This window comes from Colletotrichum godetiae (genome assembly GCF_030913485.1).
Source record: "Colletotrichum godetiae strain CBS 193.32 chromosome Unknown BDP55scaffold_46, whole genome shotgun sequence".
NCBI classification, from domain to species: Eukaryota; Fungi; Ascomycota; class Sordariomycetes; order Glomerellales; family Glomerellaceae; genus Colletotrichum; species Colletotrichum godetiae.
In genome coordinates, this window is record NW_026851294.1 from 256,932 (window position 1) to 282,524 (window position 25,593).

Below are 25,593 nucleotides of genomic sequence, written 5' to 3' on the forward strand. Positions count from 1 at the left end.
TCCGACCGGCTGCCTGCAATGCATCTAGTGAATGTGCGAAATTACCTTATTTCGGATCTGAAATGTCTAGGCAAGCCAGCTCGTCGATTCCTTCTATTGGTTCCCCTTGAGCGACAGCTTTTGACGGCGTGCCTGTCAAGTCTTTGGCACAACGGCTGCTGAAGCCTTGGTCTGCTGTAGCCGACAAGCCGCTTCTTGTTAGTAGGTCCGAAGCCGATTGTCCCAGCACACTGCAGAGAATCTTGTCTTTAAGGCGTCGGGTGGGATAGCGAGAGGCAGGAAGTCTGGACTCTGAATTGCAACAGATGAGGGACCAGAGCAAGGGCTATCCATTGCATGAAATACTGAGAATCCACTTCAGACCGCATTTTCGACAGTGAGGATAGCGTTACCCGGTACGGATACCTTTAGACCGGGGCGTAGTCTCGATAGCCCCGTTGTGCCCCCCCAGGAAACCGTCCAAAATTTGGTGATGATCGACAAGTCCAAACAGGTTCGGGAAGCGCACACCTGCAGGTCAGCGGAATGGAACCCCGAGATCACTGTCCGATCTTTCTGTGCCTGCCTCGAGGGGCTTCATCCCCTCCGTTTCTAGCTGGCAATCGTAGTATCGTAACGCAGATGAGATTCGCAACAGCCAGACTGTGTTAATGTGTACAGCTACCAGCAGGGGTGGTTGATATTTGCCCTTGCATGGTCGGCTAAGATGGCTTGGTGTTTCAAGGCAGCTAAAATGGTGGGGTCTAACCGTCCCAAACTCCAGGCTTTGGCTCTCGTCGCACTGAGCGGCGCGCCTGAGAAAATGCCCTCTCTAAATGTGCCAGCGCGTATCTTGAATCTGATGTGAAAGACGTGATAATCTGTGCGTTCTGTAAGGGTTTAGACGCAAAGACGAAGCGCCGAATGCTCTGCCCGGTGATTCCGCGAAGTGGATGCCGCTTCTGGCCTGTTTGCTCTGTTGTTTGCTTTGCAGAGAGGTAAGTTTCCACGCTTTAACTCGGCCGACTGAGAGGGTGGCGTGAAAAGTCGGAGCGTCCATCTCGATACCGTGACTTGCGCTTAATGTGGTGTTTAGCTCTCGATACATAATCATGGTCGTGGGGCGCAATTATTGGCTGGCTCAATGATTGTCCTATAAGTACCATTTCCAAGATCTAAGCCAGTTGAGGCGCTCTGGCAGCCAATCAATGCAGTAGAGCAGAGTCAGAATGAACGAGGTCTCTCTTTGAGCTTCACAGCTTCGTCTATTGCCGAACAGCTTGCTTCGGTGGCTTTCCTAGTGCGGAGCCTGCTTTGCCCGATGCTCAGACACGGCCGAGCGATTCTTTGTTCAGACGTCGAAGACGATTTTTCGGGTCTAAGAAAGCCGTGCGTCAATCGAGACCTGAATCCCGGAACAGATTATCGTGTTCCGACGTAGATCTTGTTTACTGGCAGGATCTTGTCAGTACTAGTCTTCGGTCCGCGCGATGATACCAAGTGTGAGCAGAATCGTGTGTAGCCGTACTCCAGCCTGAAGTTATACGCAGGCGAATCACATCGACGGCAGCTTGCAGCAAGAGTAGCAAGCGGCTGAGGGTATATGCGAAGGAACGAGTGGCCTGGTAAAAAGCAAACATCTCGGACTGTGTCGGAGGCCCCAAGTCGTTGGAAACTTGGGAAGAGTCAAACTGGGCGATACGATGACCAGCCGCAAACAATGCAGTTGTTGTCAACAATCTCTTTGATGATGGGGTCGGGGAGAAGAAAAGTCGACATAAAGTCTTGTCTTCCCGAGATAATAACAACCCCCAACGTGAGCCGGCCAAGACATTGTCCAGATAGTCAAGATTGAAACTGATGTTGAACAGGTAGTCGAGGTGTTGGACGCCACTTACCCGGATGATTGGACTTGTGTGTGTATGTCTGGGTACAGACTGCTTGCCCTTTCCCAATCGTGTTTGCTTCTTACTTCTGGAAATTTTGCGCCACGCGCTGACAAGAGAATTCCTAAGTGAGACGATCTTTGAAGCAAACACATGGGCAATGGCAAGCAAGCTACTAGTCTGGTCATCTCGCCTTTGAACACATTTAATAGTCTTGTAATTTGCCCTAGACGATGATCTCGTCAAGGAGAAAATGCTAGACCAGTCCGATAGACAGTGTGTGGTATAACAGAGGTGGAGCGGCCAAACATTGCCAGTGGATGCAGGGAGTGAACAGGGAGGCGAGAATTCTAATGATGATCTGATATCAGGGCATTCCGAGATTCCGATGTCTGTCCCAATAAATGCAAGAAGGTGTTCGAGAAGAGGGCTGCGCACTTGGTTTCCCGGGTCTGACGGGGTATCGTTGATGCCATGTGTGGTGGCAGAGACGCTTGCACGGACCTAGAATCGCGATGATGAAAGTAAGCGCAGTGACCGTGGGGCCGTAGCTCTGATGCGGGCCCGGTTCTTTCTGATGGATGAAAGAGAACTAGAGCGATGGACCGGCCCATTGGTGTCTGGCTCTTTTTTGAGTTGACAGCATGAGTTCCCACTCCGAGGCAGAGAAGAAAGGGAATGCTACTTGCACTCATGCAGCTTAGTCCTACTTTGATGGAAAGCTGTCTTTGCTGAGGAAGTGGGTTCTTTGTCCCACCTCGAAATTTGTGGTCTGTCTTCTAAGTCGAGGCAGTGCAGATTGTAGAAGCGTTCTCAGACGAATCAAAAGGTGACGGCCGAGTGTAATGAGAGTTTGGGTCCTTTACTTGTTTGCTTGGTAAAAGTGTACAATGCAGTTTGGCGTCCAACTAATATCCAGATCCAGATCTGTACATGGCCAACGAATAAGTAGGGCATAGGTCTGGTAGGTACTCCGTACTCGATAGCCAGAGAGGCCGCGGCCGTAGATCTTGTGGAGGACCCGGAACGTGTGGATAGGACCTTGCCCGCGGCAACCGGTAACTTCCTTACGTTAAGGAGGCGGCTGACGAGGACAGTTGTGTTTCAAGAACTGCGATGGAAGTTTTGATCGAAGGAGTTGCTCAAATTCCAATGTTCCATTACACATCCATGTTGGGCAGGTGGTGGATGGGTGGATCTCTCGTCTGCTTGGCCGCGCTGAATGGTCTGGCGTTGGGTGCAGCTGCAGTCTCTGGTGCAGATGGTTGCGAAAAAGGAAGCGTGCAGATTTTCTTCTCCTTGGTTGGGACTGGTACTGAGCCCGCCCCCCGACTCCCGAGTCCTCCACACCCGCAAGTGCTACTGCCGGTCGGCAGAGGATGGGTCGTCGAATGCTTACAGAAATCGCACCCGTAGGAATCATCGTGATGTTTTCTAGCCGTGATAGACGGCGAACCATGAATCTGCCAAATGTACGTCAGCTAAGAGCGATATGTCAATGTTCCCGTTCGTATTGGCATTGGCTCGTGCTTCTCACCTAATTATTGTTCCTAGATCAGTCACCAAGGTGGCTTGATCCATATTAACTACCACACAGCAACAAATTGTATCGGAACCAGTAGTCTAGAAGGAACAAGGAGCCCCATTGCAGTTAGCGGATTTGTACCCGGCCGAAGAAAGAGCTCACACAGGGCCCAGAGAGGCCATCTCCGTGCCTGGTCTGTGGTCAGCGGTAGCGCGAGGAAATTTTACATTAGTCAGGGCGGCGAACAAGGAGTTTTCAGACCAGTCAGGCCAGGCAAACCAGTGCGAGACCCCTTTCCCCTGTTCTTTTCCCGCCCAGGGACGCCAGGGACTCCAGAGTCCAGGGGACTTCGGCTTCGTTGCGGGCAACTTCTGGCTGGATGAGACCTCGCCGAGCTCCTCTCTACTGATCATTGGCCCGGCCACGGTGATTTCGACGTTGCAAAGGCCCAGGTGCGGATCCACGCCCGCTGGAAGACACTCCTGGTCGTCGTCTCCGTCTAGGTCTAGTAGGTTGTCGTCGATTGGTTGACGAGGTCCCTGTCCGTCTGGTCGTGTGTTTCTGACAATTGGACAAGAGCAGAGAGTAGAGTAGGTAGATGTGCGTAGGTACTCCGTACTGGACGGTACAGACAAAGCATCCATCTCATCGGCTTCCCGATCTGCGGTGCTTCTAACCGCATCCCTCAGTGTCAGCTTGGGGAGAGAAGACGGCGCTGAACATGGACGTTAGCTTAGCTCAGGAAAGGACGAGACGGGCGATGACAGGACAACCTAAGACAATAGCGACAGGGAAGGGCAGGACAGAAACTGGGGCTAAATGTAACGAGGAGTACGTACCTACCCTTATGTAAGGCTATATATCACATAAAGCAGGTACCGGTGGATACGTACCGGGCCGCACCAGAGACAGCTTAGCACCAAAATCAAGGCCAGGACATGTACGAAGTGCTCCGTACCTTGTCCGTGCTTCTGGAACTCCAAGCCCCTGTTGGCCCCTGCACTAAAGCCAGAGGGACGCGCCGTACGGATAGGTACCTAGTTGAATATTCGCGTCCAGACCATTACCCACACCGCACATACTGACCATGCTCCTGACCTTGATTTTTGCCAGCAAGCTTCTCTTGTGAAGTTATTCTGGAGGCCACAAGATGAACCAAACTCCCATGGAATATGGATTGCAATAATTGAGCAGAGTACGAGCTGGTAATGAGTTGAGTTGAGATCCAGTGAGCCCGAGTTTGAGGTGTAAAATACCTACGTTGCTACGCACTGGCCACGGGGAGGAGCCTCCAGCGTCCCCCACCAAGCTGCTTCAGCGTCGAGGACGCCCGGCGATGGCCCCCAAAAAGCCCCTAGTCTCACTGCCAATTCCTCCGTCACGGCCAGGTACAGCCAGTCGGGGCTGTCAATCTGAAGTCCAAAAGAACGGGACGCCTCCCATCGGTAGACAGTAGGGTACTGGGTTAGGTACCTAGCTCCTCCGTACGGATACACAACCCAGGTAGACACTGGACAGGTGGGCTGGCATCACTGCCACTGGTTCCCTCCGTGCCTCCTTCCCCCATGCCTCCCTCCCCCTCCCAGTGCCCCCTCCTTATTATCAACCAACTTGGAAAGACCGCCCAATTCGCCATTTCCTCGCATCCGCCGTGCCTCTTTCCTTCCCTTTTCACACAGTATACTTCCATCTTCGTACCTCGCCCCGAAGCGCATTGTCCGCCCCGGCGACGACTGCCGCCCACTCTTTTTTCTCCCACTATCCTCTGGTTCCTCGCAGCACGTCGCCGCCATCCTTGCTCATAACTCCTCCACCCTTGCCCTTTCCCATCTCTCCTCTCCACATTAGAGGCACCTCCCAACCCATTCCTCTCTTTTCTCTCTCCCTCTCCTGCTCCTGGTCTTCCAATCCTGTCGCGACCATCCCATCCTCCCACCGTCCGCCCAACGGCTCGTGTTTTCTTTTCCTGTTTGCTGCGTTTTTCTACTCATCGTCAATTGATTGATTCCATCATCAATCCAAAGACCAAGAGGTGAGTTTCAACAAAATCCTTTCCCTACCGCATGCAGGCAAAAGTGAGAGAGACACGCACCACGAATCCTCCAACTTTGCTGGCGCCGACATCGAGCCACTGGGAATTGAGAAAGCGAAACGAACGAGACACCAGAAGAGACAGCCTAGGAAGGAGAAACACTTCCACCCACCCGCTCGCTCGATGCTAGCATCCTCCCTCGACCTTGCCTTTCGACTATTCGCCCTCTTATCCGCCATCGCCTGGATCAACTTCGCATTCCAGCCCGTCGCCCCCAAACAATTCGACCCGTCTCTCTCGTTTGCCCGCCGGCATCACACCCACCTGCGACCTGGTTGGCTAACAAGCTTTGCTTCTTTCAGGTCCCCTCCAACGCGCAACGCCCGATTCTTTACAGAATCCCCAACTCACTTTAATCCCATCAGTTTTATTCTACCAGTCGTCGTTTCCAACGACACCAAGCCGCCAAAATGGGTTGCGGAATGAGCACGGAGGACAAGGAGGGCAAGGCCCGCAACGAGGAGATCGAGAACCAGCTGAAGAGGGACAAGATGATGCAGCGCAACGAGATCAAGATGCTTCTTCTGGGTAAGTCAACATCTGTCTGCGATGCCCTGTCCTCTGCGCTGCATGCCCAATGCCATCAGACGACGTTCAGCCATCGCATCGCTGCACAATGATTCTCTAACAGTCATGTAGGTGCTGGAGAATCCGGAAAGTCGACAATCCTGAAACAGATGAAGCTGATCCACGAGGGCGGTTACTCACGCGATGAACGGGAATCCTTCAAGGAGATTATCTTCAGCAACACGGTGCAATCCATGCGTGTCATTCTCGAGGCAATGGAGTCCTTGGAGCTTCCCCTTGAGGACCAGCGCATGGAGTATCATGTCCAGACCATCTTCATGCAGCCCGCCCAAATCGAGGGCGATGTTCTGCCTCCCGAAGTTGGAAGCGCGATTGAGGCGCTGTGGAAGGACCGAGGTGTGCAAGAGTGCTTCAAGCGCTCTCGCGAATACCAGCTCAACGATTCGGCAAGATAGTAAGTGGCCGCTCGTCAGGCTTCAAATCACCAATTACCATGTGCGCTAACAAAACCTAGCTACTTCGACAACATCGCGCGTATCGCCGCTCCCGACTACATGCCCAACGACCAGGATGTCCTCCGATCGCGTGTCAAGACGACGGGCATCACAGAAACCACATTCATCATTGGCGACCTGACCTACAGAATGTTCGACGTCGGTGGTCAACGATCTGAGCGAAAGAAGTGGATTCACTGCTTCGAGAATGTCACGACTATTCTCTTCCTAGTCGCCATTTCCGAGTACGACCAACTGCTGTTTGAGGACGAGACTGTCAACCGTATGCAGGAGGCCCTGACCCTGTTCGACTCCATCTGCAACTCTAGATGGTTTATCAAGACGTCTATCATCCTCTTCTTGAACAAGATCGATCGCTTCAAGGAGAAGCTCCCCGTCAGCCCGATGAAGAACTACTTCCCCGACTACGAAGGTGGAGATGACTATGCTGCTGCATGCGACTACATCCTCAATCGATTCGTCAGCTTGAACCAGCATGAGACTAAGCAAATTTACACGCACTTCACCTGCGCGACAGACACAACCCAGATCCGCTTCGTCATGGCGGCAGTGAATGGTAAGTTCAATGTTCACCACACTGCGTGAGACAAAGCGCACAAAGAGACTCAAGCTAACTTCTTAACCAGACATCATCATTCAAGAGAACCTGCGGTTGTGCGGTCTGATTTGAACAACAAAAACGTTTGCTTTTTCTACAATACCCTTTACTTCTAATTGCATGACCCAAGCCAGAAAGCGTCGTGGGGAGGCTGGCTCATGAAATTAACTTTCTTCCCAACGATGAGACGGCGACCCGACGGTTTCCCAAGATTCCCTTGATTACGCGACTGTATTTTTCTTCCTACCTCTCGGCTATCCCCCTGTATATTGCCTCGCGAATCAGGCGGTATACGTTTTTGGTTGTGCTCTTGTTGGCCCGCGTTCAGGAATAAGAGGGGAAAGGTGGGAGGTAGTCTTGTACCAAACATGATGTCTCGACCAGTAGATGGGCTCGCCGCGGAAGATGGCATCCTACTGTGGACGGGCAGTGGCAGTGGGAAAGTGAGATGGGGGGCAGGAGAGAGTGAGATGGAAAGGTGGCTCCCAAGGATGGATAGCAAGAGGAAAAGAAGCAATGAACTTGAATGCATTTGAGAGAGCCTGATGGATGGAAGGTGGCTAAATATTCTGTTTAATTACGAAAATCTCCTTATTTCTCGAGCCATGGTGATATGATGCGTAGCTGACCGGCCGTTCCTCCAAGGCTCCTCACGCATCTGACGATGTGAGCCCGCGATAGGAAGGCCTACCGGTTGTAGTCTATAATGCACACCTACGAGCGTTGAGATCTGGCGATACATGGCGTCCCGCGATTGCAGCTAGTCTGCCAGACACGATCACTTTCAACATCCGTCAGAATCCCATTGTGAAGATCGCTATCTGCCGTCGCGCACTGGGGACAAGGTAGATAGCTTGGGACGGTAGGCTGGTCGAGACCCGGCGTCACGTCCAGGACCGGCGTCGTCGTGTCCGCCTCCGTTGTCCGCATTGCACCGTTTGCGGTCTTTGCAAGTCAACGCCGCTTCCGTCCGTGGCAAGGTTTTCCCGTAATGTGCGTAAGGGGACCTACCTAACTCTACCAAAGCCTCCCGGACGAAGCGTAGTGCAGCTTAGTATAAGCTTGGGTCGAGGACCATCGTCTTCGTCATCAGCCGCGAATGCCCGGCACCTAGCACCTAGCATCACCACACCATCTTTTTTCCCCCTTCTTGAAGTACACTTTAAGGCCGCAAGGGGTCCTTTGCTCTCCTCTTCCATGCCGCCGCGCGCCGCCTCCTTCGTCTTCGCCATCCGCCTCGTCTGGCTGCTTCTCTTTTGGTCTGGAATTTTGAGTTGCCTTACAACGGGGTAGAGGGTGGGCGAAGAAAGGTAAAGGGGGGACGGTGTGGCCGACGGTTTACGAGGAGTGTTCAAAAGACGCACGAGCACACATCATTGAGTACCTATTGCGATAAGGCATATGCGGGGTATAGTTCAAGACTTGACGATACATTTGGGGATGGGGACGGGACGGGAGGCGGGTTGTTGATTTGGTTTGGGTGTGGTGGCGCGAGCTTTTGGAAGACGAGCGGGTGGCGTTACCTATGCCATTCACTTGGACCTGCCACTCGAGACGAGAAGCAAAGGGGAACAGGTTACATTAGATTGGCAGTTCAGTGATTCGAGGCTTGGCGTATATAGTTGTTTTCGAAGGGCAAACGCAGGTGAAGGGGATGAATCGATGGTGAAGAAGCTGTTGGAGTGATCGTCGACAAGGATGGCAGGTCCTTGGGCAGAAAGGGCTTACTTACTACGTACAGTACACAGTAACCACGCACAGGCGGAGGGCGAGCTAAGCTCATGGGGTGGGTGTTGCGCTGCCGCTGCCGCCCCGAACTTGCACATATACACAGACAAATTGCCCAAGTTGAGAAGCACACTACATACTACACAGTGGTGTTTGGTGTTATTGGTGATGGTTAAGGCGGGATCCGGTGCCGGGGGCCTTCATCGTCGTGATATTGGTAAGGATCATGTCCTTTCCATCCCGTCTGAAGATGATGCTGGTGTGTCTAGCTGCTTCCTCCCCTCCCCGATTCTCAAACACGTCGCAGGATTGGTATGCCCTGCCCTGCCCGCAGCCCAAGTGTTACCTCCCCCGCTCCCTTCTTCAGACCAACGAATGACGTGAGTTGTGATATGTTTAGTACGCAGTCGTTATATTGGCCATTCTTTGCAACGTGACCTTGGGTCTTGCTGGATGCAGGAATATCCTCCAACATGGACCGGATTCGAGGACTCCGTTAAGAGGCCCCTTTCATTTCCAACAGACAAAGGGGGGAGCAAAGACTTGGACTGCTGGTGGAGGAGAAGAGGGGTTCACTGTGCCATTGCTTCGCCTCAGCCAAAGTCGGAGAATTCGGGAGGACGATGCGATCTCGCTCCTTACAACATCTCCGTATACACGTGTACTTTTCTTTTGGAGGGCGTTAGATTAGATGAGAAGGGACTCATATCGGGATAAGTGAAAAGAGAATGAGACAGAGTTGGGGGTTGTGTGGAGTGGCGACGTGATGTTTCATACAGATTGCGTTTGTCTTTCTTTCTCTCTCTCTCTTTTTTTGCCCAGGTTTATATGTACAGATACACGAACACGCCGCACGCTTACACAGCGCTGTGCGCTCTCTTTCGCAATCGCCTCTGCCCACCGACTGCGGAAGGGATCGCGCTTTGAACATTTCCATCTGCTCACATCCTCCCGGGAATAAAATTTAAGTCTATTTTCCTGCGTAGACACGACCATCACGGGTGGAGTGGAGTAGGCAAATCAGACTTCACCTTGACCGTTGGAAAGGGGAGGAGGGGGCTGAATTGGCAGCTGGTGTGTGTCTGTGTGTAGAATAGCTCTCATTGGAGACGTCGAATTCGGGCTCCAAGGTTTGTGTGACTTAACTTGGGATCGTTGTGAACTATATATGGGTGGTGTTTTCGGGCTTCTTGGGACGAAGATTGAACAAATACACGCCAGTGGGAAGCATGCGTAGGAAAGCACGGTTGGAACAAGTCACCACACAGAGGGCATGAATACCTAGTTCTCTCTCCGTCTGCTTCCCCGAGCGAAGCCGAAATCGATGAGTTGATTGGGCAGATAGTTTGGACTGATGAGACATGCAAGAAGCTGAAGGAAAATCGTACTCGTCTTGCTTGGGGATACGCTGTCACACCAAATGTCCAGCAGCGGGAGGGCGCATGCTAAGCTGTCGGATATCTGCATTCTGTAAAGTGGCCGTCCGCTCTTGACCCTATAGCAGTTATACTCCGTACCGGGTAGGTGAGCATCTCAATGTAAGACGGACTGTTGCAACGGATGATGGACGGGTGGCCTCACATTGAACGTCGGACGATTTGTCAGGCTGGTGGCGGAGGCGGGTTAGGTGAAATGGAGTAGCAGCGAATGAAAGGTAAATCTGTTGGACCTCTTTTCCAAACAAGAGGATATATGACAAGACGGAATATAGATGGGAAGGGCACAAGGGATGTGTTTTCGCTTCCCGTGACGGGACTATGGTGCGGCGGGATCGTCCTAGTATGAGACTTAGCTAAGGTATTGTACAGCCCCACAACAGTAGAAACATCCTAGGCTTGTGATCAATATTATAGCCTATAGGTTCGGGGATTGGAGTGAAGCCGGTATGAGATGTTGTACTGTGTAAGCCAAGAGGTCAGGTGTGAGTGAGTGAGAGTGAGTAAGACAAGATATTCAGATATCTGCTGGCCCATCTGAGATACGCTGGTTTGCAATGTATGACCTCGGAATTGGTTATAGTACTCTGGAGAAGTTTCACCCATGCGGACGTTTTGCTTTGACGAGCCCCTGGTATCAATCTATCTGTTTGCGTACGACCATTAACGACTACTTCCAAGTAGCTGTAGCCCAGCCCTTTCTTGGAACACAGCTGTGTGTCTGAGGCCCAGCCAGCCAACGATTGTCCTCCGATGTCCGCTTTCCCTTTGTGTCGTCTGTGTTGTCCATCCTGTAGTTCTGGCCGCATGGCTACTCTGGTTTCTTTGAGCAGGGTATATCCCAAATCCTTCTCGCGTCCTGTTTCGTTGTGACGTTGTCGTGTTGCTGTCCAAGTCCATGTGTTCGCATACAGGGCGGGGCCTGACGATGCAAGTGCCAAGGGAAGATTACTGGAGATGCTGATGAGCGAGTAAGTCAAGCACCTGACTTTAGCCTGCTCCTAAATTTAAAGTGGTACGATGACGGTGAAGAAGGCCATACGTCGTGATACTTGCTGCCCGACTGCTAAGGCGCAGTGTCGGCGACTCGGGCACCCCATCTTGGCAACTCCGAAAACTTGGCAGACCTGAAGACGCCTTACAGTCCCGATGATCGAATTCATCTCGTCTTTTACACTTCGGTACTCGAAGATGTAAGCAGAAAGCATGGAGGGGAGGAAAGGTGAGTAGAGCCTCTCTCTCTCACGCCCCGTTATCCCCCTCCCCCATCGCCGCCTCCGGAACGGAGCCCTCTGGGTCGGGATGCTGACTCGGATCGTGGGCCCCCTGCTGGGCGAGGAACTCGGCGTACTCGGCGCTAGCTAATGCTAGCTGCCGCGCCGCCGTTTCGATCCGGAGCTGGAATCGAACGTGGGGGTTATCGCTCCGTGCCTCCGCCATCGCTCTGTCCAGCACATCTTTCACGAATTGGCCAATGGTCGGATCGGCGCCTGGCTGCCCGAAGCTGGGGCCTGCGGGGGCCATGCCGGGAGCCATCGGCGCTGTGCCGGCAAAGCTTGTGTTCGCCGACACCTGTGGCACAGGCTGCAGCTGTATGGCTGGCATGTGCTGAGGTAGGTTGTTCTCTGTGTATGGCTCTGTCAGTCACCCAACACGTTGACATCTGGTCGAGTTTGTGGGCCATTTCTGCTTACCGTGGAAAGAACAGCGTGAGCCGCTCGCGTTAAACCAGCAGTTGGCGCAGCTACCACACATCTGGCCACTAACGACCACACATCCATTCCAGGGTCCGTATCCTTTATGGCAACTCTTGCAGGGACTATGAGCTTCCTGTCCCGATACGTGAGCCAGTAGTGCCTCAACATTGCTCCTTCTCTTGAGGTTCAGAGTTTGATCCTGGCGGCGCTGTACTGCAAGTCGCTCTCCTTCATTGTTGGCCAGTCGCTTGGCGAGGGCACTGTCGATGAGTAGCTGGCCGTACCCACTCTCGGAGGCGAGGTCTTCGGCCGTCCTCGACATGCCGCCGGGACCATGGCCGCCCATCTGAGCTTCCATGGCGAACTGGGCCGGTAGGCTGTGCAGGTCGGGATGGATATCGGGGTCAGCACCGGGTACTGTGCCGGGAGGACCGTTGGCTAGGATGCCTGCGGCGGCTAGGTCGAAGGGGTGCGGGTGGTGTTGCTGCTGGTGATGATGTTGGTGATGTTGGGGAGGGGCGGTTATCTCGTCGTCATCTTCGTGTTCGGCCTCAGCCTCCGCATCGTGGGCGAGCTGCTCGAGCTGGTCGGCTGCCACGGAGGAGTGTCGGCTGGCGCGGCCGTGGGCGTCCCTCTTGAGGCCGGCTGTGGGCTTCGTCACCTTGTTTGGGCGGCCTCGAGGAGGTGGTCGGCTTCCGCCTCGGGCACTCATGGGGTAATCGAAGAGGACGCTGCCTCTTTTGCGATGGTGGACTGTGAGTGAGCTCTAGCTAGTCGGCGATGATAAGTGGCGTTGAGAGTGGGCAGCTGGTGTCAGCTGCAAAGAGTGTGTGATGAGGAGTTTGGGGGCTCGAAAGAGCTGGTGTTGATTGAGCGGGAAGAAGCTGCTGATTGCTGTTGGGTCCCACTCATAATTTGGGTGCTTCCATTGTGGTGCAAGTTGGAGTGGGAGCTCGGGCCAGAAGTTCTCCGCCTAACCTTTGCCGAGTATTATGTAATCGATATCAAGCGCCTGGAATTGAGAGGATAAGATACGGTAAGATATTAGAAGGTGCCATGTCACCAATCACGTCACTTACTTCACCTTGACGATTATGACCTTCATGTGACAGGCGGCCTTCTCATGTCAAAGACTGGAGATGTCGGGCAAATGGTCTTTCACTATACTGCTTTAGCAATGCTGGTTTCCTTTGGCTGAGCCAAGACATCCCTTGGAACGCAAGGGAAGAACCTTTCAAGTACCTAGAGTGGGACAGGAAATAAGAAATATACGCAGCAACGGGGAGAGCCAACCTTGACCATCTATAAATCTTCCGGTTTGGAATTTTTTTTTTTTTTAATATTGATCTCATTGCAGGTGCGGTCATTCTCAACGTGATCTTTCAGTCTTTCACCTCGACACGATGGACCTCACGACTTAGCTGTGGGAGGGTTCTCCCAGACATCGCCGCCACCCTCAGCCTCCGTCATCTCCTTCCACCTCTGAGCGAACTCCCTCAAACCGCCGTCGCCTGACATACTGGCCTCAACGACCTCCTTGGGAAGCTTGTGCGCCGAGTATTGCGGTGTGCTGAAGTTGAAGGCGGCCGGGTTATCTTTTTCCACCAACCTCAACTCAGGCACCAGTTCATCAACGTCTTCATCGTCTGTCGTTTCCTCAACACCACTGCCTCCAGAAGGCTCTTCCTCCTTGTCACCTGGGCCTATCCGAACGACCTCTTCCTTGTTGATGACTGAGCCTAGGATAGGCCCCGGAACCTTGAACTCCAGCAACTCCACCCAGCTGTAGAGTAGACTATCTGTCCGAGGCGCCCATGGGTTGATATCGATAAGGCGCACCTTGCCAAGCTCGTCGCGTGAGTCGCTGTCACCAGGGACGTAGACGTCAAAAGTGAAGGAGCCATCTGGGAAGGTGAAGCGCAGACGGTCTTCGAAGAAATCGGTGATCTTGGTAACCAAGGCGGGCCGTAAGCCATCGAGGAAGGGGTAGTAGTTCCAGTCACGCTGGCAAAGACCAATCAGAGTGCGGTGTTTGACGAAGCACCGGAACTCGAGGGCCGGGTTTGGCGAGAAGAAGGGTCTCAAGACCAAAACTGGTTGGAAAGGCCTGTTCGAGGAGGAGGGAACGGTATCCTCAAAGGCGTGCTCCAGGTCATGGCTGACGAAGCTAGAGCTCTTGAGCAAGAGGTAAATATCGTTCGGCGTCGTGCATTTCAGCGTATTCTGATGCGATGAAATCCAGGCCGCATCTTTCGGTGCGGACCAGTTCAGCTTTGGCGCAACGGCACCACCCAGCTCCTTGATCCTCTCCTTGATCTCTTGGTGGATTTCAGGGAATCGCTCGTTGGGCGGCCGGCAATCAGCTTCAGGCTCGTCGTCGGAGTCATCTTCTTCGAGATGTTGGTTACGTCGCGGTGCGCCGGTTGTATTCGAGGAAGCAGACCACTCCTCCTCTACTTCGTCCTCCTGCGGCTCGTTGTCGTCGGCAAGAATGATGCCGTCGTCACGGATGTATTGGACAAAGTCAGGTGATAGCTTGATGATCCTGGATCTGATTGACACAGTCCGGTACTTTGAGAACCAACTATCGTATGAGCAGTTCAAGATATGCTCCTTCGTGACTGGCGGAAAAGTGAGTTCCTCGGTCTCTTGGGCAGTTGCATTGTTGATGGCGTCCAGGGTTGGCTGCCCCTCAGTGAGACCTTCAAGAGACGGCATCGTCGAGAATGAGAGCTAGTCTTGGCTGAAGTGTTTGGAAGGAAATTGCAGGTGTTTTGGTCCGGTTTTTGAGTGAGTTTGAGCCCCGAGGCTCTGGCAAAAGTGTGTGATGAAACGAAATTCGCTCTGTTACTCACTTACATCGATGAGTCTTCACGCCCTGAATGAGTGAGTCTTCCCATCGCCCCAAAGCAGAAAGTACCCCACCATCCCACCCGTCATAACTTTTCTGCCGGCCCCCATCTCTCCATCCACTTTCACCGCCTTTCAAGGCCCAACTGAACTTCGTCCGTGGTACCACTGCCAAGGGTCTAGTCTCGGTGACGTCTCCTGCAGATCCAAAGTACCGAGATACATCTTGATTTTCCCATCAACACAGACTCGAAGGATCAACATAAACAGCGCATTGATTGTTTCCTCCGATTCGAGACGACACGCACTGCACCATTTCAGTAACAATGTCTGACAACGTCGGTCTCTCAACGCCTCGTGGCAGCGGTACTTCGGGCTATGTTCAACGCAACCTTGCGCATATGCGCCCACGCGACTATGGCGCGCCCTACCCTCCCAAAGACGCCGACACGCTCCGCCACAAGCAGCGACAGCCCGATAAAGAGATATTAGAGCATGATCGCAAGCGCGAGGTAGAGGTAAAGGTCCTCGACCTGCGCGATACCCTCGAAGACGAAGGGTAAGCTTATCCCCCTCCCCCGTTCCTGGCCATGCAAGGATACTAATGGTGCTCTAGCCTCGACGAGGAAGAAGTTGAGAAGCGATGCGACGAAATGCGCAAGAAACTACTGGCCGAGCTCGAGAAACAAAAGAACAGCCGTGGCGGCGGCGGCGGCGGCGGTCCCGTACGAAAGCACTTCAAGAGCCATCAAGTGCATGAGATGGCAGATGCCAAGATCAAAGAAAGCGAGAGACTACGGAGCGCTTTGAGGATAAGCAAAGACTACGAGGAGGGAAGCCATTGGAGGAGACAGGAGGAGAGACTTCGAGGCTCTCTGGAGAAGGAGACCAAGCGGGAAGACGTCGACTGAAGTACCGATTGCCCAGTAGAGCTCTTGTCACGAGACATGGCGTCAGGATTTGGGTATGGAATAGCAGGAATTGGGCGTTCAGGCGTTTGGATCGGATGGCAAGCAAGTACAGATACGCTGCCGGGGCAGTCTTTTATGAGCCAACGGTACCGATGCCGACCTCATGGGCTCTACAGCCGGGTCCGGTCTCAAATTATTGTTGGTACATGTGCGGAGATTTCTTCCGACGTCTAGTAATACACAGTTGGCAAGCCGTCTTTCAAGTCGTTATTTCTTCCCTGACGGCGGCACCCAAGCTTCAGGCTGCCAGTCCTCGCTTGGTCCACTGGCTTTCGCCCAAGGGTCCTTGCCATATTTCTTCTTCGCATCGGTCGCAGGTATAGCCTGCTCCTTTGGCGGTTCTGTCGTCTTTGCATTCGTATTTGCCGCCTCCAGCTCCGCCGCTGTGAGCTGTGACTGCGCAGTGTTCAAAGACGGCAGGGGTTGACCGGTCTGCTGGCCTGGGGCATCGGTAAGCCTAGGCTTTGCCTCCCATCTCGCGTCGGCCTGCGCGGACAAGACTTTCATCCGCTCCTGTCGGAATGCCTCTCTTGTTTGTTCCTCGAGTGTCGGGGGGTCTTCTCTGGTGTAGCGCAGCCATTGATGCCACAGCGGGGACACCTTCACGTCGGAGAGGTAGGTTGATCGGGGATAGTTGACGATGCGGCGGAAGCGGCCGGGACCGTTTCCACGGGACTCTCGAAACTCCCAGAAAGTGTAGCCCTGCAGGTCACGGCCTAGAACCGAGCGTGTTAGTTTTCCACGGTCATTGACAAGGGAACCGATGTGCCGGGGATGGGGACGGGAACATGCCGACGAGGAAGCGTTTGCGCCATGGCAGTCTGAGCGACTTCCACTTGTACCACGCCTCCATGATTGGTGATATCCGTGTCGAAGACATTTGCGCTGTTTGGAATGGGGGGTTGGGAAAGAAATATTTTCGATCAGGAACCCATGGCTTCTAGATGCGAAAGTCGCCAAGTTCTAGAAAAGTAATGAGGTCAACCTTGGATTGCACAGCCACTTGAAATTTGGCCGAGGAATGGCGTATCTTATCATCAGCCACATATTTCTTCACACCTAGGTAGGTACTACAAGGGAACCCGCGACTGAGCGTTCGCAGAATCAGAGTTGCATTGGCCCCGCCAGCCACCACCGCACACGTCACTCCGCAAGACCGCGGCGGTCCAGCCGGACCCTAGGTCCTGTCACCTTATCCAGGTTCCCGCCAGCGGCGCCTGGTTCTAGATGCATAAACAATTAAAACTTCCCCACCACGAGTGTTCTTCGTCGGGCCTTCCAATCACTTCAACCTGCCACCCGACTGCCTTGATTCCCCCGCAAAACATTGACTTCACACCTGTTTTCAACTCCCAAAGACTGGAGACACGCGAACGAGTAAACATCTACATCACCTGAAGAAAGTCCCGCGCAACGCGCGCCGAACGATAGAGACTTGCTTGCATTCGTCACTTGCACTCCGTCATCGCCGGACCCCGCCGACGTCAGCGCCTAACCGCCGCCTTACTGAAACGCCCTCACGAAATCAACCTCGAAGCTCCTATTCCTGCAAGAACCGACTTGGTCCCGCGATACGAAAGACTCAATCAATCATTCGCTAGTCGACGAAGCCATCATGGCGTCAGTATCGTCCTTAGACAAGGATCTGCGCAAATTGCGCCTAGACAAGTACACCCCGGCTGCTGCAAAGGAAGTCAGTAGTTGGATCGAAGGAGTCTTGGGGGAAAGACTACCAGCAGGCGACCTGCTAGAGGGACTCAAGGATGGCCTTGCGCTCTGCAAGTGCGTCAATCAACATCTCACGCAGCTACCAATACTGACCCCGATATCTTAGATTGATCAACCTCGCGATACCACCACCAGGCGTCAAATTTAAAAAGTCGGCCATGCCGTTTGTTCAGATGGAAAATATCTCTCACTTTCTACGCGCCTGCAAACAACCCCCTCTCAACCTCCAAGACCACGATGTCTTCCTGACCGTCGACTTATTTGAGCAAAAGGATCCTGCCCAAGTGCTGCAATGCCTTGGCGCTTTCAGTCGAGCCGCCAACGCCGCGAACCCAGCCAAGTTTCCGTCAGCAATCGGGAGCCGGAGCCGAGGAGGAGTGATGAGCCCTCAAGGAACTGGTCGCGGAACCCCATCGCCCACGAGATCGCGCGGGTTCTCCAATGCATCGGGCTTCGGCTCGCCTCGGCCTACCCTTACCAGCGCCAAGACCGGAGACTCCGGCTCGGGTCGATGGAGCCCGACTAAGCCAACTTCCCCGGTTACCAGCTGGAGCAGAAAGGAACACGAGGGCGCCACATCCCCCGCTTGGAACATTGCTCAGTACGGCTACATGGGCGGCGCTAGCCAAGGAAACCTAGGAATCTCATTTGGAAGTCGGAGGCAGATTACAAGTGCGGGTCCTGCAGTGCCTAGTCTGGCTGAGAAGGAGCGCGTGCGGAAGGAGAAGGAACTCGAGGAGGAGTATCAGAGGCAACAGCAACAGCAAGAGGACGCAGAGAGACGTAAGAAACTAGAGCTCGAACGCGAGGCTATGCGAAAACAAGAAGAAGAGGAGCAACGACTGCTGAAAGTGAGGCAAGCGGAAGAGGAAGCGCAGGCAGAGAAGCTCGAATGGGACAGGCAGGAAAAGGAATGGCGAGCGAAAGACGATGATCGCCGCAAAAAGGAAGCTGAAGCTCAAGCTCGCTTGAACGAGGAACAAAGCCGTCTGAGGAGCAAAAGTGACGCACGACTGAGGGGTCAGTTTCTCAGCCAATACAAGTCTGAGCAAAGCATCAAAACACAGAAGACTGGAGCCGACCGGATTGCCGAGCTGGAGAGGGAGCTCGAAGAGGCGAGAGAGCGCGAAAGGCAATATGAAGTTGAACGCCAGGGACGGACGGGCAGGACACTGGCCGTCACCAACGATCCCAAGGAACGTGTTCGGTCTAGGAGCCGGCCTTCCGACGGAACCCCTAGTCGTCAAGATTCCTGGTCTAGAAGTGAGCGCGAGGTTCTTCAGACTGCATGGTCACAGCATCAAGACTCGCATCAGGATGAAGAGCCCCCCGCGCCGCCTCCCAGATCCCCGAGGCCTCTCCCTGACCCGATGGCGGTTGCTTCACCTCCTCAAAAGGTTGTAGCGCACACGACGGGTGGCCGGCCCCTCCCGGATCCTGCCGCTTATCAAGCGGCTGCGCGGGCCCCACCTAGCCGAACTGACAGATATCTCAACAACAACGCGGCTCCTGCGCCATTAGTCGCCAAGCAGACTTACTCACGCGAGCTTGGTGCTACTTCTGAGCAAGATGGCGAGGACCGCCGGCGCGCTCAAAGCCAGACTAAGACTAAGGCGGGCGGTTGGGCATCAAAGTCGCTGCTTGAGCGAGAGATGGAGATGGAACGTGAACGCCAGCGTGAGTGGGAGGAGTCTCAAAAGGAGACAGCCAAGGCGGTCCCGAGCGGCAACGGAGTTGACGGTATTGGCGGTGGCATTGGAGGCCGCTGGGATGTGAGCCAGTGGGCGGGATATACTGGCGGAGACAACCAGAATCGGGGTGCTCAGGGCATCGGGGCGGGTCGTAGACAGATTGTCGGGCCCAGGCCGCTGCCCAATCCTCCACGATGAGAGGTTTTGTCAAATCGAAGGTGGTCTTTACTGTTTTCTGAGCGTAGACAGGCGCCTAATCCGCATGAACCGGGCCTAGGGCGGTTATGCATGGTGGGAGTATTGGCCTGGCAAATACCGATCTTGTAATAAAGAGAACATTCACATAGACCTAACTGGTACCGATTTACTATATGTGTACCCTATGTGGCTTGACTGAAGAGTTTAAATGAACCGTATTCTGTGATTAATGAGTCTGTTCTACCTTTGTTCTCGTTCTACACCTTTCCAACAACGGGTACCTGGTAACCCCCCAGTTTCTTGTGTCTTCTGATATTAACAGACTGATGGAGCTTCCTCTAAGTCCTATTGAAAACAGATTTGTAGCAATTCTCGCGCGTAGCGTAGCGAAGCATCGAGCCTTACTATTCCATTCGTTTTACTGTAAGCCAAATTTTGAGCGGGATCTCGCCCTCTGCAAAGGGCTTCCTCAAACACAGAAGGAAGAGAACATATATGAGCTGAGATCCGTCCGGCTGCTGAACCTCGAAGGCTAGCTTTTAATTATGCAAAGATCAACGTAGACATGTATTAGGACTTTGAGAAAAGCTGTCTCGTAAGAATAACTTCTAAGCCTGTCACTTTAGCTGGTTATGAAGTTAATTTCACTCCCCTCGTAGTAGGCAGCCATGAGACCCCCCAAAGCCGCATGAGTTCTAAAGGACGTCGGCCACCCCTCATAGGCCCCAGATGATATGAATTTTAGGTTAAGAAAGGTAGGCAGTACATTTACTGGCATCGTAGATGTGTGATTATTTTCCTTTAGCGAATGCACTGCTGAAGAGAATGATAGAAATTGTCTGTAGAGGGCTTGTAGGTTCGTGATCGCCATTTGAGACTACCAATCGGAATCTGGCCAAGCTTCTGGTATCTTCAACGGCCGGTTTTCCCTCTTGAGATATCCAGATCGATAGAGCTTTTTCATCTGCTTTCTGTTGAACCTCTCCTGCATGAATTCCCTGGCGTATAGGAAACCTGCAGAAGGATCGCCTGGGGGCCCTCGATTGTTCCAATTAAAAGGGTGTCGCCCGGCTGCATCATAATCGCGTATAAAGTTGAGAACAAATGGCCATTCCTCGTCGTTTTCTTCAAAGACTTGGCAAAATTTCATCGCAACGTGCTGCTGACCATGCGCGTTTTCTATATTTAGCACGAAGCTTGATTGCTCGAGCCAAACGTCGCCTTTGAGAAGCGGGCCAAATTTTTTGAACTCGTTTCTGACTTCGTATGCTCTGCTGTGTGGGTCGACATATCGGCGCGGTACAGGGACGTCAAACCCAGCAATCTTTGTTGTGACTGCTATTGTAGGTTGTTAAGAGGGTGTGTCCAATCGACGTATTGCTGGAAACCGGGTTCTTCGCGTTGGAGATACCTGGCAACATCAACCCGAGCTGCCAGCAAGTTCCTTACCCAGTGGGAAAGGGCAGCGTCGACTACGTAGTGGCAGGGCGAGCTGCGAATAATCAAGCAAAGCACAGTTTCATGCCTTTGATTGCGGTTAAATGCATAGTAGTTCTAGATGTTGCAGATCCTGTGAATATCCACACCTTCGTTAATCAACTCGACAAAAAGGCGAGTTCAATCTTTTGTTCGCCGATCTTCTCGAAAGCAAAAAGGATCTTGGTGGGCCTGCATTACCAAAAGGTAAACTGCCATGTCCCAGACAGCATTGAGGAAAGCATTTTTCTCCATTTCATCCAGGGCCGGCACTCTGCACCGATTGTAGAAGACAACCAGAGACTCTAGATCATAAATGCAGCTGGCCAGTGGCCTAAATCTCATAAGCCTGGGTACTTGTGTAAGTTGGACAATTTCATCCGTTTCAAAAAGACGGCGCCGGTTATTAGAAGATGTATCAACCATCAACCCGGCCCAGTGATCCGGCCTGGAGATGCTAGCCGTTCTGTTAGCCCGCATACTTTAAAAGGATACCTTGTAATCTACGTCCTTACTTCTCATCTAGGCATAACTCAAGATTTTGTTGGGCGAGGAAGCGGCAAAGAGACGGCTGGCTGCAAACGGCTGCCGACTGTGGTCGACAAATAGTTAGCCCTCTCAGATTTTCCATTGAGTACTGAACGTTAGATATTACCTCAAAGAGCGTCCTATCCCCAAGCATGATGCCTAGGGTGATTGTTCTGGTGGACAGTAAGTCTTGCAGTGCTGGCAAGTCTCCATAGGACATAATTCTCAACATCTTATCCACTAGCTTTATGTCTTTATCTGCAGGTAGCGCATGGCGGACAGCGAGGGCATAGACCATAGGACTCAACGTGCTCATGGACCAATGCAGTTCTATCCTGTAGGAAAAGCTGCTGTGTCCGAAAGTGTAAGTCTCGATCTCGCTCGTATTGGACACCTCCTGTGTACTATGAGAGTGAGAGTTCTTGAGTACTGTCCTGGTTTGGTTCTGAAATCGAAAGCCGAATGCTTTGACCATTTTCTGATCGCTCATTTTCGTCATTGTAGTATGTCTTGGCTCGGAATACGGGTCGCCATTGCGATTTTTCTGTAGAGCAGGCTGCATGTGCGTATAGTTCGGGTTCAACAACTCAGATGCTTCGCTCTTGTGGTTCATGGTCAAATGCTGGACAATGTTACATCTGGAGCTATTTCTAGAGTCAGCGTGGGACTTTCAGGAGTATAACTCGGAAGGCGCACAGGATCTCTGCAGTCATCATATGCTGCAGGTAATTCTGATCATCGTCCAGCCACTTGCTCAGCCGGGATATATCATCTTTTCATTCCGGAAATGTGAATCCCACGGTGTTGAAGGGACGTCTCTTTCTACCTTTTCTTTCCAGCCTCGTGATGATGGCATGAATCTTGGCGAGCGCCGACTGGATACTTTTGAGAACACAGACGCCCCATGTCTTGATCAGATCAGAGCACTGCCCTGAGGGTGCGTTTCCCTCGAGACTGTCCTTGATCGCACCGTATATTACCTCAACCCTTTCGATTTTAAGCACCAGCCGGTTGATCTCCGCTGAAGCAGACCGGTGAGTTGTGACGACTCTCTTCACTTTGGTGGCAGAGTCGATGAGCTATAACGAAAGCCCAATCACTCCGATAGCTGCCTCCATCGAGGATGAGAACAATGTACTAGGCGCGGGGGGCCGCAACTAACACCAAGAGACATGCGAAAATGAGAGAACGTCCACATGAGACTTGAGAAGCGGATGAGGCATCTCGTTATTCTACCGCCGAGCAAGCGAAAACAACGAGACGAGGTTGCCATGCAGGTTCACCCCTCCCAGACCCAACACGCGACCGTAGGTACAGTCGTGGCCCAATAGAACCTCGTCGCAGATAGCTTCGCCACAGCCTTCCTGACTGCGAAGACGATTGACTACATTTCCGACCCTACCATTGCCCACAGCAGTGAGCTGCAGCGTTGGCTACTGACTTGGAATGTTGAAAAAAGTGAGGTTGTCTTTTCCAGTTTGTGTCTAAGAAAGTATGCAATTATGAGGGGCTGTATAGAACCCATCTACGCGCTGCCATGTACTGAATATCTAATTATGTAGGTTTGGATGCTTGTATGTGCATCTATCCATCTTCAACCACTGGAAATTATTTACTCAAACGTAAAAGTCGAGCGGCAACTTGAGCCACGCGCACTGCTCGACATCCTTGAATCCTTTCATCATGTTGTCTTTCACGGGCCAATCGATGGCCCTCATCTTCATGTCGCCTTTTACAGACGGCTCCCAGGGCCCGGACTTTTCTAATGCCCTCAATGTACTTTCGAACCCTCTGGCTTTGAGGAGGGCCTTATCCGGATTAGGATCATAAGTCCTTGCAAATGAGGTGAATGTGTCGACGAGATATTGCATCCACGGCAAATCATACTCGTCTCGGAACGGGTTTCCTTGACGCACGAGATTGCCAAATAGCGGGAGCAACTCGCCCGAATGGCATCGGAGGTTATTGGCGGGCGACTCAGGATCTCCGTTGGGGTGTGCCTTTGACTTAGGTGCCTCACAGATGTCAAGTCGCGGCCACTCGGGTGTCTGGTACGTCCGCTCAAACTCATAGTAGTACACTTTGGATCCGAGGACACCGTTCTCCAAGCCTGCGTACGCCGTAGCTTGATCGACGCAGCGGAACATTGCATCTGTCGCCAATCTGGCGCCCACCCCGAACGCCGCTCGCGTCTGGTTTCTGACGTCTGTCGGAGGGAAGAGACGCTGTGGTGGAGCCGGGAGACCTTGGGATGTGAGCCACTGGGTATCGTTGAGGACTGTTCCATTGCGCGGGAAAATCAGGAACGGCAAGCCATCTTCGGAGGTGATGCCCATCATCACGTTGACGTTCAGGGTGTCGCCCCTGAGAGGCAACTCATCTGTTGTCAGGTAGACGCCGTCGTTGACGAGATACCGCGCTCCCGGCCCGAGACTTCCAAGCGGCGCGTCTCGGAGACAGTCGAGCTGCGACGTTGCGTTGGTGCAGTTCGTGGTGCCGAGGATGGCATTACCCACGAGGTCTAGCTGTTCCTCGATGGAGAAGTACTTGGAGTATGACGTCCCGTATGCCAAGCCCCCGAGATTGCTGAGCGGGATTGCGCCCGCAAACTTCCCAGCCGCCTTCGGAGACGCCATCATCGCGCGGACGGAGGCAGCTCCGGCGGACTGGCCAAAGATTGTGATCTTACTTGGGTCCCCGCCAAAGTCTCTGATGTGTTGTCGGACCCAGTCCAACGCCAGGATCTGGTCGGCGAGACCAAAGTTGCCATTTGTCTCGCCATCGTCAATGGCCAAGTAGCCCAGAGATCCCAACCGGTAGTTGATAGTCACGACAACCACATCGCCACGAGACGCCAGGTTTCCCCCGTCGAACAAGGGATCACTGCCAAAGCCACTCGTCAAAGCTCCGCCGTGGATCCAGAACATGACCGGCCGGAGCCCGCTGTCAATCCGTCTGTTACGAGGTAGATACGGCGTGTAAACATTCAGGTAAAGGCAGTCTTCTGCGCCGCCGAATCCTTGATAACAAGGGGAGCCGAATTCGAGTGCGGTAGCATTTCCGCCAGAGCCTCGATACATCTTCGGGTACGCGAAACGCTTCGTCTTGGTAGCGTAACGCATACCGTGGAAGCGGAAGCTGTTCCTATCGCGGAAGCCAAGGACTGCTTCTCTATTGGAGTAGACCACCGTCTGCCACCTCGGACTGCTATCCTGAGCTATACCGTTGGAATATGGCGCTGTCTGCGAGCACAGAACGGTATTCGTGTCGGATGTGCCGGCAGAAGAGACCTCGCCTTTGAGGTTGATGGTTTGGGGATCATCGCCGTTCTTTGGCATAACCCAGATTGCCGACAAATCAACATCCGGCTCTTGATAGTCGAGAATGTCCAGTACCCTCTGAGTGTGGTTCGAATCTGCTTCCCATAGCTGCTCGCCTAGATCGCTGCACATGGACTTGGCCTCTCTCAAGGGCACCCGGGCCCGGAGGAAGAGAGCGCTTGCATTGGCTGCTGGGCTTTTCGAGTCTAGAAGGTTTCCATTGTCAGTCAAGGATTTCGGGGTATGTAATCCTGATTGCGGCTCACCCAGGAGATCATTGTCTCGAATAATGGTTATGTCGGTCCTGAGGTTCTGGGTCGACGGTGCGCACGAAACAGCTGCAGCTAGTAAGGCGACCAGAGCGAGCGCTCTCGCGGGCATGACGTCTTACACCGAGACTGAGATGACAGTTCGCCGAGAGGAATACCGTAACCCATATATACAAACATGGAGGAAAATCAACAACCAAAACCAAAGGAATGGATGGTAGAACTGCCTGCTTCTTCCTTCCGAGCAATGTTGACCTGGATTCACAACAAGGACAAGTGGTGGCAATCCCATCAAGATAAAAAGATTCAGGGACATCCGCTCAACTTAACCCAACCGGACTGTCCATTGCGCCGAGCTGTGAACAGGGCAGAAGCAGGCCAAGGATTTCCCAAGCAACAAGGCGAGCGGGAAAGGAAGAGTCGGCACGGTCCGACTAGGTGCCCAAGTCTTGCTCTCCCTCACAACCCAGAACGACACACTTGGCCCTCCTCCGCCCTCGCCGCGGGGCCCTGGGAAGAGAGCTCAGGCACCAGAGTCGATCGAAGCTTTGGGATCAGCCTATCCGTGTTAGAGTGAT

General features: G+C 53.1%; 12 protein-coding genes across 12 annotated transcripts; 4 read left to right on the forward strand and 8 right to left on the reverse strand.

Moving 5' to 3' along the window:
• Positions 1-3,548: 3,548 nt before the first annotated feature.
• Positions 3,549-5,183, reverse strand: BDP55DRAFT_635788 (uncharacterized protein; the record flags this gene model as incomplete). The annotated part of the gene is made up of 6 exons (XM_060572816.1): positions 3,549-4,105; positions 4,234-4,245; positions 4,284-4,387; positions 4,473-4,592; positions 4,651-4,863; positions 5,089-5,183. 6 exons carry the CDS (start codon positions 5,181-5,183, stop codon positions 3,549-3,551), a joined length of 1,101 nt encoding a protein of 366 aa, XP_060425543.1.
• A 138-nt stretch (positions 5,184-5,321) lies between these two features.
• BDP55DRAFT_292767 (uncharacterized protein) lies at positions 5,322-5,757 on the reverse strand. The gene has a single exon (XM_060566556.1). The coding sequence runs from the start codon at positions 5,659-5,661 to the stop codon at positions 5,404-5,406; it is 258 nt and encodes an 85-aa protein (XP_060425544.1). The 5' UTR covers positions 5,662-5,757; the 3' UTR covers positions 5,322-5,403.
• Positions 5,758-5,892: 135 nt separating this feature from the next.
• On the forward strand, positions 5,893-7,195 carry BDP55DRAFT_560249 (guanine nucleotide-binding protein alpha-1 subunit; the record flags this gene model as incomplete). Its single annotated transcript, XM_060569974.1, has 4 exons — positions 5,893-6,010; positions 6,122-6,464; positions 6,525-7,081; positions 7,152-7,195. The coding sequence occupies 4 exons, from the start codon at positions 5,893-5,895 to the stop codon at positions 7,193-7,195; spliced, it is 1,062 nt and encodes a 353-aa protein (XP_060425545.1).
• BDP55DRAFT_292793 (uncharacterized protein) lies at positions 7,173-7,831 on the reverse strand. The gene has a single exon (XM_060566558.1). The coding sequence runs from the start codon at positions 7,653-7,655 to the stop codon at positions 7,236-7,238; it is 420 nt and encodes a 139-aa protein (XP_060425546.1). The 5' UTR covers positions 7,656-7,831; the 3' UTR covers positions 7,173-7,235.
• Positions 7,832-8,320: 489 nt separating this feature from the next.
• Positions 8,321-9,568, forward strand: BDP55DRAFT_635790 (uncharacterized protein; the record flags this gene model as incomplete). The annotated part of the gene is made up of 4 exons (XM_060572817.1): positions 8,321-8,412; positions 8,872-9,110; positions 9,159-9,231; positions 9,259-9,568. The coding sequence occupies 4 exons, from the start codon at positions 8,321-8,323 to the stop codon at positions 9,566-9,568; spliced, it is 714 nt and encodes a 237-aa protein (XP_060425547.1).
• A 1,790-nt stretch (positions 9,569-11,358) lies between these two features.
• BDP55DRAFT_292787 (uncharacterized protein) lies at positions 11,359-12,945 on the reverse strand. The gene is made up of 2 exons (XM_060566557.1): positions 11,982-12,945; positions 11,359-11,912 (listed from the first exon to the last, which is right to left on the reverse strand). The coding sequence occupies exons 1-2, from the start codon at positions 12,694-12,696 to the stop codon at positions 11,530-11,532; spliced, it is 1,098 nt and encodes a 365-aa protein (XP_060425548.1). The 5' UTR covers positions 12,697-12,945; the 3' UTR covers positions 11,359-11,529.
• A 449-nt stretch (positions 12,946-13,394) lies between these two features.
• BDP55DRAFT_560377 (D123-domain-containing protein) lies at positions 13,395-14,702 on the reverse strand (the record flags this gene model as incomplete). The annotated part of the gene is made up of 2 exons (XM_060569986.1): positions 13,395-13,664; positions 13,701-14,702. 2 exons carry the CDS (start codon positions 14,700-14,702, stop codon positions 13,395-13,397), a joined length of 1,272 nt encoding a protein of 423 aa, XP_060425549.1.
• A 458-nt stretch (positions 14,703-15,160) lies between these two features.
• BDP55DRAFT_560242 (pre-mRNA-splicing factor CWC21) lies at positions 15,161-15,745 on the forward strand (the record flags this gene model as incomplete). Its single annotated transcript, XM_060569973.1, has 2 exons — positions 15,161-15,393; positions 15,451-15,745. 2 exons carry the CDS (start codon positions 15,161-15,163, stop codon positions 15,743-15,745), a joined length of 528 nt encoding a protein of 175 aa, XP_060425550.1.
• A 267-nt stretch (positions 15,746-16,012) lies between these two features.
• Positions 16,013-16,685, reverse strand: BDP55DRAFT_696797 (uncharacterized protein; the record flags this gene model as incomplete). Its single annotated transcript, XM_060577610.1, has 2 exons — positions 16,013-16,521; positions 16,598-16,685. The coding sequence occupies 2 exons, from the start codon at positions 16,683-16,685 to the stop codon at positions 16,013-16,015; spliced, it is 597 nt and encodes a 198-aa protein (XP_060425551.1).
• A 254-nt stretch (positions 16,686-16,939) lies between these two features.
• On the forward strand, positions 16,940-19,636 carry BDP55DRAFT_675931 (uncharacterized protein). Its single transcript, XM_060575775.1, has 2 exons — positions 16,940-17,587; positions 17,640-19,636. Exons 1-2 carry the CDS (start codon positions 17,421-17,423, stop codon positions 19,420-19,422), a joined length of 1,950 nt encoding a protein of 649 aa, XP_060425552.1. The 5' UTR covers positions 16,940-17,420; the 3' UTR covers positions 19,423-19,636.
• A 663-nt stretch (positions 19,637-20,299) lies between these two features.
• Positions 20,300-22,039, reverse strand: BDP55DRAFT_635796 (uncharacterized protein; the record flags this gene model as incomplete). The annotated part of the gene is made up of 5 exons (XM_060572818.1): positions 20,300-20,760; positions 20,872-20,914; positions 21,100-21,346; positions 21,414-21,490; positions 21,554-22,039. 5 exons carry the CDS (start codon positions 22,037-22,039, stop codon positions 20,300-20,302), a joined length of 1,314 nt encoding a protein of 437 aa, XP_060425553.1.
• Positions 22,040-23,042: 1,003 nt separating this feature from the next.
• BDP55DRAFT_617756 (carboxylesterase) lies at positions 23,043-25,156 on the reverse strand (the record flags this gene model as incomplete). The annotated part of the gene is made up of 2 exons (XM_060571286.1): positions 25,013-25,156; positions 23,043-24,952 (listed from the first exon to the last, which is right to left on the reverse strand). Exons 1-2 carry the CDS (start codon positions 25,125-25,127, stop codon positions 23,043-23,045), a joined length of 2,025 nt encoding a protein of 674 aa, XP_060425554.1. The 5' UTR covers positions 25,128-25,156.
• Between the last annotated feature and the right edge of the window lie 437 nt (positions 25,157-25,593).